The sequence below is a fragment of the Azolla caroliniana genome, unplaced genomic scaffold (assembly GCF_043228905.1).
Source record: "Azolla caroliniana isolate FFs.n. ecotype wild unplaced genomic scaffold, voAzoCaro1.0.p SCAF_12, whole genome shotgun sequence".
In the NCBI taxonomy this organism is placed as follows: Eukaryota; Viridiplantae; Streptophyta; class Polypodiopsida; order Salviniales; family Salviniaceae; genus Azolla; species Azolla caroliniana.
The window spans coordinates 5,796,713-5,806,214 of NW_028230447.1; the positions used below are offsets into that span (position 1 = coordinate 5,796,713).

General features: G+C 38.1%; 1 protein-coding gene across 1 annotated transcript; it reads left to right on the forward strand.

The window, feature by feature from the left end:
• The first annotated feature begins 1,765 nt into the window (after positions 1 to 1,765).
• Positions 1,766 to 8,889, forward strand: LOC147856949 (acetyl-CoA acetyltransferase 2-like). Its single transcript, XM_087328405.1, has 14 exons — positions 1,766 to 1,900; positions 1,986 to 2,084; positions 3,169 to 3,342; positions 3,457 to 3,562; positions 3,682 to 3,820; positions 4,118 to 4,195; positions 4,276 to 4,341; positions 6,731 to 6,813; positions 7,245 to 7,344; positions 7,569 to 7,679; positions 7,765 to 7,806; positions 8,002 to 8,088; positions 8,205 to 8,296; positions 8,679 to 8,889. The coding sequence occupies exons 1-13, from the start codon at positions 1,852 to 1,854 to the stop codon at positions 8,292 to 8,294; spliced, it is 1,224 nt and encodes a 407-aa protein (XP_087184531.1). The 5' UTR covers positions 1,766 to 1,851; the 3' UTR covers positions 8,295 to 8,296; positions 8,679 to 8,889.
• The last annotated feature ends 613 nt before the right edge of the window (positions 8,890 to 9,502 follow it).

A 9,502-nucleotide genomic window follows, 5' to 3' on the forward strand; every position in this document is an offset into this window, starting at 1 on the left:
TCAAAGGTGTTATTGGCAAAGGCTAAGAGTTGTTTTCATGGATTATAATTAGCTTTATCTTGCCAAATATCATCGCTTATATTTGGTTCTTTCTTTGATGATATATACTTGTGGAGTGGAAACTATTATGTACTATTTGTATATTGCCTTTGGCATTGTTAATTTTAATACCAATGGAGCATATTTTTTATCGAAAAAAAACTTTGACATCAGAAGCAACGACGAATAGGCCAATCGAAACGTGCGAGGCTTCAGACCATAGTTTCCTTTTCCTCTCTTTACGACAACTTGCCCTCCTACTTGTCTCATTCTCCCATCTCTCGCTCTCTCTCAGGAGCCGCAAGCCGTGGCCGCCTCTCTCACTCGATGGGGCTTCTAGGTCACACTTTCTCGTGTCCCCCGAATCGGTGGAGTGATAAACTTTAAGATTTTTTCAATAACACTATTGGTGTTAAGTAAAGATGCTCACTCTCGCCAACTCTATTTTGTCTGTACATTGATGAATTAGACGAAATGGTTGCCAAGTTTGTCATGGGAGAAGGTGTTCAAGAAGTTGCCATTGGGAATGTTGCCATTATGCTTTTGTTACATGCAGATGTAGTGCTTTTGTAAATACTTTAGGAGATGCACAAAAGCTTATGAAGGCATTGGAAAATTTTTGCATGCATATTAAATTAAGTGTCAACAACTCTAAAACAAAAATTATGCTTGTGAAGAGAAAAAAAGAGATAAACCATGCATTATGTACAATAATGAGCCACTTGAATGTGTCGAAAGCTTCAAATATGGTGCCCTTAAAATTCTTTCAAATTATCGATGGAATGAATGTGCTACATGTAGTTTAGAGGTAGGAAAGAGGGCACATTATGCATTTTAGAACATATGCAATCATGGAGATATGAATTGTTGGGTCCTCGGAAAATACCATTTCAACACTTTGGTGACACCTATGCTTATGTCTGGGGTGGAAATATCCTTAGATATACTTGGAAAGAGTTTGAAAATGTCCAAAAACATTTTTCTTACAAAGTTTCTTTCTACAAGTTAAGAAACAAACACACAAACACCCTCCACCTCCTTGAGACGGGATCACATCCCATTGAGATCATGACCATGGAAAGGGGGTTGTCGAATACATGCTTAAGGTTAAAAAAAAAAAAAGGTCTCTCGTTATCGACTTCCTAAAATTACATGCATGGGAAACAAGCCCAAAAAAGATCTAAACGGACGCATAAAGGCAAAAATTTGTGTTCCGAGGATCCAAAATAAGCATATCACGTATTATTTTTTGGTCTCGTTTACTCATATTTGACCTCCGAAGACGATAATACAATCTCTCTCTCTTTCCGTGGGCCCCTCTCTTCCCCGTTCTCTCCCTCTCTCTCCCTCTCTCTCCCGTTCCGCGGCCTTTCTCTCTCTAGAAAACCCCCTCCTCTCTCTCTCTAGAAACTCCCCTTTTTCTCTCTCTAGATACGCCGACTTTCTCTCTCTAGCAACTCCCTCCCTCTCTCTCTCTCTCACTTTCCGTGGGCCCTCTCTTCTCTTTTCTCTCTCTAGATCCGCCGCCTTTCTCTCTCTAGCAACTCCCTCTCTCTCTCTCTCTCGCTTTCCGTGGGCCCTCTCTTCCCGTTTCTCTCTCTAGATCCGCCGCCTTTCTCTCTCTAGCAACTCCCTCCCTCTCTCTCTCTCTCTCTCTCTCTAGAGCCGCCCTTTTCTACTCTCTCTCTCTCTCTCTCTCAAGCGCTTCAAAATTCGAGTCTTGGTCTCAGCGTCTGTCTCTGTCTCAGACTCTCTCCTCATTCACCAATTCTACACACACACACTCTCTCTCTCTCGATCGATCGAGCAGCCATGGCTTCTTCCCCCTCTGCTGACGGCGATCGTACCATTCGAGCACGGGGTAAAGAATCTCCTCCTCCTCCTCTACGTTTGTGTTCTCTGCTCCTCACAATATCTTCCGTTTCCCCTTTCTGCTTCCTTCACAGATGTATGCATCGTTGGTGTAGCAAGAACTCCAATGGGATCTTTGAGTGGATCCTTGTCTTCTCTGCCTGCAACAAAGCTCGGATCTGTTGCCATACAAGGTGAGCGATTTTGCTTGATCTGGTATTTTTCTTCACACAGATTGTTTGGTGCCGAAAGATCTAAACATTTTATTTATCTTAGAAGACATTATATAATATCTGTGGAAGATTAGGATAGCAGCATGTGTACGAGAAAAGAAATTAGCTTGGCAAGAAGGTCAGGTGTGTTAAGCATGTGTAGGAGAACATAAATTAATTTATGGCAAGAATATCAGACCATGGCTTGGCTAGGAGATCAGAGTAGGGCCTATCTAGAAGTTCAGACCATAATTTGGATTATAGAATTTGCAGAAGATACAAAATAAAGAAAGCACTTGTAGTAAAATGAGAAAATAACACATGGTGAAAATTTGAATAAGCATGTGTAGAAGGTAATACCATGTCATATGTAGTGGATTGGACTATATTATAGCTAGAAATATCGTGTCTAGAAGTTTGGACTATATCATGGCTAAAACATCAGAATGTAGCTTGTATAGAAGACGAGACTATAACTTAGCTATAAGATCGGAATATGACAGGTGTGAAAGAGCAGATCATGACTTCAAGCTTTGGCATGGGCAGAAGATCTGAATGTTTATATGTGTAGAAGGATCAGGTTATGCATGCTTGGCTAGAATATCAAAATGTTTGCATGTGTTGAAGGATCAGGAATGACACGACTAGGAAACTGGCATATAGCATGTACAGAAGCTCAGGCTATGTTGTGGCCAGAAGATCTGAGTACATCATCTGTATATGATCAGACTATAACTCGGCTAAACATAAAAATATACGTCATCTGTACTGGATGAGACTATAAACCTGGCCAGGTAATCAAAATATGTTGTGTAGAGGACAAAACTATAAGTTTGCTCGATAATCAAAATAGATCACATGTGGAGGATAAGACAGTAGCATGGTTGCCTGAGGCTTGCAATATAGCGGATAGAAGGTTATCATGTGTAGAAGCACAGTCTCTAGCTTTGGGTAGAAAAGAAAATGATAGTGTGCATAAAAGAACACCGGAGACTAATACATTGCATGGTTAGAAAATGAGAATAACATGCATTTATTTTGCGGTCACTTGTGGGTTGTGTTGTAGGTGCTCTAAAGCAAGCAAGCATAGCTCCTGAGCTTGTTCAAGAAGTTTTCTTCGGTAATGTGCTGAGTGCGAATCTTGGACAAGCTCCTGCCAGACAAGCTGCTTTGGGAGCAGGAATACCAAACACTGTTGTTTGCACCACGGTCAACAAAGTTTGTGCCTCAGGAATGAAAGGTACAAATTATGCAGGAGTTTTCTTTTCATGTATCTTTTCTCCGTGATCTATCTATCTTGTTGGGAAGATGTTGATTATCTTACCTTATTTATTTTTTTCCCAACACTTTTTAGCCATTGTCTTGGCTGCACAAACCATTCAATTGGGAGTCAATGATGTAGTTGTGGCAGGAGGCATGGAAAGTATGTCAAACGTACCCTATTATCTTCCAAAGGCAAGGTAATCCTAACAGTTTTGTTAGCCCTCAATGGACTCAATAATGCCCTACAAAGAGCGTTGCACGTTTTCATTTGCAAGTGTCAGTGCAGTAATTTTTGTTGCATTTTTTTTTTCCCTAGGCAAGGATATAGGCTAGGACATGGAGAAGTTGTAGATGGAATGATGAAAGATGGTTTATGGGATGTTTACAATGATTATGGAATGGGCGTTTGTGCTGAATTGTGTGCTGACCAACATGGTATCAGTAGGGAAGAACAGGTACTGCACCTTCAAGAAGCATTTTGATCTTCTCATATTAGTTATTTCTTGTAATCAGGTATTAACACCATGCTTGTCATTCCTAAAAGAAGGGTAATATTCTGGATGGGTGCCTGATTATGTTATTATCATGTTTCATCCATTTCATATCTGAGAACGAGAATTTAAAATTGTGCCCCTTATGAGGATTTAATTTCAGAGAGTTTGTCTATAAAACATTCAGGAAATCAAGTGGAGGGGCTTGTACTGAATATGAAATTGTGAATATTTAATATCATTTTGTCTGTTTGGTCTCAGGATAACTTTGCTGTTCAAAGTTATGAGCGTGCAATTAATGCTTATAATGATGGTGCATTTACGTGGGAGATTGTGCCGGTATGGTAACATGTAAATACATTGTCCACTGATTTGTTTGTTTCATAAAGAGAGACATAAGATGTACATTGGTGTCTCAGGTAGAAATTCCTGGTGCAAAGGGAAAACCCGCAATAATAGTTAATAAAGATGACGGTATTGATAAGGTAATTTAATGATTGCAAATTGTTATATAAAAATATGCTTATTTTGTGAATTTTTGTTGATTGGATTCTATACCTATGTTCTCTAGAGCTATAATTACAAAGATTTACCTCAATGGGTTGCATGCGATTCCATCTACTGCAGGCAAAAGAGTAAAACCATGGGCATTGGCTGAAATAGGCTGGCAATGCTTATGAAGTCATTATGTCTATGAACCACAGAAGATAACCTATTGCCTTTGCCAGGACCTCCATGAGAACAGCATCACCTCAATGGGGGATGAGAGCCATGAGATTCTGCTTCATAGAGAAATCCTGTGTAGATCAATGCTAGGCATAGGGATGAGGGTTTAGGGTGGCAATGAATTTGAAGTCTAACATGTCTAGGAACCCATGGTGATAACTTACCACTCTTGTAGGACCTGCATGAGAAAAGCATTACCTCAAAGGGGATGAGAGGTAAGGTATCCCACTTATTAGAGAAATCCATTTTAGATTGATGTTGGGCATAGGGATGGGGTAATTGTAAATGGAGAAGCATAGAGACAAGTAATCTGGCCAAATTGGTTGGAAATGCAACTTGAAGTTTCCATGATTGGGGAGCAAATGTAACTATTTACCCCACTTACTGGACCTCCATGAGGATTTCTTGTAGCCCCGATCAGATGATCTAACTCAAAAAAATGTCTATAGCTAGCTAGTCATATCTCCTTTAATGAAAAACAAATCATGCTTAGAATTTTATGTGTCATCGGAACACTGATAAAAGAACCATACCATCTTATAGACCAGCCTTAAGTTGATTGAAACTTGACCAGAATGATTTAAATATTCAGTGTGTCTATCCCCAATGGAACAGCATAAAGACAAAATCTGATCTTCTGTAGAGAATACAGATTTTTATATCCATGCATGTCCAGTAGGGGGAATATAAAGCTTGTGTTGTCAACTCATTACTTGATCGATTGGACGGACTCCATACTTTGGGATCAAAAATGGTACTTTCAGTTGGGTAGCAGCCATTCAGACTGTCTCCATAGGGAGGGAGGCTTAGATGGGATGGAGGATATACACAAATTGGGATCCAAAGCCTTGGTGATTAATATTTCCAGATTTAATATGCATCTCCTCTTCATCTCCTAGATGTTCTTTTCCTAGCTTCTCTAGATCTTATTTATTTGAGGCTGATGGAAATGGTGTCAGCTAGTTTGGGAAAGTGATACTGTTTGGCAGCGATAAATGCCATGGCAAACTGTAGATATGATTTGCGTGGGAAAAGAAACTAAAGGTTAATGTGCACAGGAAATGGTTGGTTGTAGGTTGCGATCTACAGAAATTGCTAATAAGTAGGTTTTGTATGAGAGACAAGTGAAGATAAAATAGAACTTTCAAATTGCAAAAGGGCTCTATGGAGAGACTCCAACTTGCCTCTGGTAGACAAATCACCATGGGTATCACACAAATGCACCTCATTATCGTTATCCATCACGAGGCAAAATCTCTGTCTGTCTTTTCTATCTTTTGCAAACAAGTAACTTCACTCTTTATCCCCTCCCTCTACTGCAATCAAGTCAACTTCCCTCTACTCCCTCTCTGGTTGATATACCCGCTTTACATAAGCCACACAAGCCTGCAGGACCCAGCATTAGCTTTCCTCTTTCTGATTACTCATTACCAGTACCTGGATTGGTAGTCATGTGTTTTGTTTTCATGTATCTTTGTTCCTTTTGACATGTCATACTCCCAGAAGACTAACATTTGTACGAGGATTTCCTCCACAAGTCTCTAACAAATAGTAATATCACTTGTATTTCATTATTTCTTTCTTTCTCTTAATTTAAGAGGTAACATTAAAAGCTGTTCTGCTAATTAGAGCTCCTCCAAAGTAACCTCATCCGTGGATCTATCTTGTTCACAAAAACTTGTATCTTTATAATGTAAACATAATTTGCTTTCTTCTGATCACAAACCTTTAGCGATTGGTGAACACAATTATGAACATCGCATCGTAAGACAGACATATTTTGTGGGCTTCAAAACATAAGCCTAGAGTATTCATCGGTTTGCATGGCTATTTTCTTCTATTGCTTGTGTTAGTATTTGTTGATTAACTGTGGACATTTGTAAGATAAAAACATTTGAAAAGAAATCTGCAAAAGCAAAAAAAAAGGTTTTCCTTGTATCTCTAAAATGTTGTATTGTACATGGAACATGTTCTGTAGCTGTAAGAATGCAGGCATTGTCATTATGTTTTGTGTGTTTAAAGCTGTTTTGGATGGAAAATGATTTTTGTAAAGTTCTGTTCTGTTATGCTCTCACCCTACTCTGAACATTATAAATGTTTAGAGTATTCTTGTGGAACTAGGCAGTAATTAAATGTCCACTGTTATAGCTGGATGCAGTAAAACTGAGGAAGCTACGGCCAGCCTTTAAGGAAGGAGGTTCTGTTACTGCTGGAAATGCTTCGAGCATAAGGTACCATGTTTATGATTGTTGCATCTGTGTTAATTTTATGGTTTCTGCATTTGGAAACTTATGTTTTTGCTCTTAGCGAGAATGTGACATGATATGTATGTGTATGTATTTATATTCATATCTCATAAACATGCATATGTTTTATTGTAATGCGATCAACAATAAGGGCATTTTTGAATCAAGGAATTTTATCTCATAATGGTCCTACGTTTGCATGAAAAGTTATTCACTTGCTTGCTGCTGACGGCAGATTCTAGCATAGTGTAATTATGGCCGTCAAGAGCCAGAAAAAAGTAAATATCTCACGGAAGTTAATTAATAGTTCTTAAAGAAGAGGAGACTAACAACCTGGGTAAATCTTATTTGGACATCTATAAGATATAATTCCTTTGATTCCAACTATGAACGTATTACTACAAATATTTTGACAGTGATGGAGCAGCTGCCATTGTCTTGGTGAGTGGAGAAAAGGCTTTAGAATTGGGTCTCCATGTTTTTGCACGGTTGATTGGATCTGCTGATGCTGCACAGGTTAGAGTAGCAATATTTTCTTGAGAAAAACAGCAATATTTTGAAAATTTATCAGAGTACCCCTGTTGATGAAAGTCTGCTACTGCACATGAATATTCTGGTCACTTTTTAAAAGATTTGGGTATTCCACTAAATCTCCAAAAAGTCAGGGTTATTTTGGTTTTCTTAATGTTTTACAGTGTCAAGTTTAGTTGTGTTTCCTTAAAAGTGTAGCTAAATTTCAGGCGCCTGAACTCTTTACGACAACTCCTTCTTTAGCCATACCAAAAGCAATAGCCAGAGCAGGGATTGATGCATCACATGTAGACTTTTACGAGATCAACGAGGCTTTTGCTGTAAGATCTGATTGGCTCTACTCATGCTCTCTGCAAATCATGAAAGAATCTGCACCATTTACTGAGTACTAATGAACTTTGACAGGTTGTAGCACTAGCTAACCAAAAGATACTTGGTTTGAAGCCGGTAAGGCTGTCCTTTTTCTGCATTTTTCTGTTCTATATCTCTATCCCATTTTCTTTCTTTATGCTCTTTGCCCAAGAAGTTAAGAACACTGTTATCATTATGGCAATAGATTCCTTTTGTTATGCATAAACATTGTGTTAGAGTGTTTTCCAGTGCGAATTAAATGGTATGTTGGGTTTTCATATGTTTTTTCAGGAGACTGTAAATGTGAATGGAGGAGCTGTATCCTTGGGTCATCCTCTAGGTTGCAGTGGAGCTCGAATTGTCATCACATTGCTGGGGGTAATTTATAGCTATATTCTTGATTGATCTTTCCACTGTGAAACCAAGTCCTTTTGTCTTTCCATCTCTGCCCACATGCTATGATTTATTTTCAAGAGTGGCATTTATTTTTGTAGGCGCTAAGACATCGAAAAGGAAGATATGGCGTAGCCGGAGTTTGTAATGGTGGTGGGGGTGCATCAGCTGTTGTAATTGAGCATATTTGAGGGTAATTTTAATTCCTTTTTTGGTCATTCTTAGGGTTTTTGCCAGTGGGCTTGTTTGAAGGGTAAAAAGGAAGAGAACTTATCAATAATGAACAGGACCTTCCTAAGAACTTTTCTAGAAATGAGAACAAATAGATTTAGGAACAACAAAAGAACTAATATCTGTTTTGAAGAGCGTATAGAATATGCAGGATCAACAATTAATTTGATAAGGTTGGTATGAAAAAGATAAATTTATTCTCTTATGTTTCCTTGTATGTTCTTCACTAGAATTGAGTTATATCTTTTATACAAATACATATGTTGTTTTGTCTTGTACAACTAAATATTTTGTGGGCCACATGGTGTTTTGAGCTGATGAGTAGATTTTTTTTTTTGTGACAGGGTTCATCCTTTGTGCTGCCAACTTATTTATATCACATATTTGCGTCATTCTTTGAACTGCAATAAAAGTTTGAAATCCACAGAATGCATACATTGCGAGAAGAATTTTTTGATCTTCATGGCAATGGGAAGGAAAAAAAAGTTCTGAAAGAGATAGATTGTGGATGTTAAGCATTCCAATATAAGAAAGTGGATGGTTGTTTTTTGTTAACATTGAGAAAAGCTTAAGTTAAGTGGTTCAGATCATGTTGTTTTCCTGTCTAGTGCATATAAAATTGCTCAATGAACTACCTTGTCAATTGCGACCATTCTGCAATAGGAGTTAATTTGTAAATAGTTTATACCTCCAAATGTAGAGAAGAGAATTACGGTGACATAGTGGGTGTACGAGGGTTCTATTACATTTTGCGATGACTGTCCATGTTGAGGTGAATAGACAACACAATGATTACAACCGAAGGACTGAAGGGTTATAATAACAAGAAGTCAAGTACAGAAAAGATTGAGAAACAAGATGAATTTTGTTGGGACATATCATAGAAAACTAGATGTTGGGGCATCATCATGCTAGTTTTTTGGTTGACAATATGTTAATGAAAAACAGACCATGAAATCATTTAATCTGAACTGTTTAAGATACTCTAAGCCTAAAATAGTTTATGCTTTTAGCAATGAAATTGATTGAAAATGGAGCATGTGAAGTAGTTAAGATGTTAAACCAACCTCATTTTGAAGCTTGGACAAATTGTAAACCAATAAAACACAATTCAAACAGAACTGAATCAACTGAATCCTTAGCTCCCCAAATTGAACGTAACTGTTTT

Coding starts and splice junctions, on each gene's coding strand:
- LOC147856949 (XM_087328405.1), top strand. CDS start 1,852: ATGGCTTCTTCCCCCTCTGCTGACGGCGATCGTACCATTCGAGCACGG. Junction 1,901..1,985: donor TCGTACCATTCGAGCACGGG/GTAAAGAATCTC, acceptor CTTCCTTCACAG/ATGTATGCATCGTTGGTGTA. Junction 2,085..3,168: donor CGGATCTGTTGCCATACAAG/GTGAGCGATTTT, acceptor GTTGTGTTGTAG/GTGCTCTAAAGCAAGCAAGC.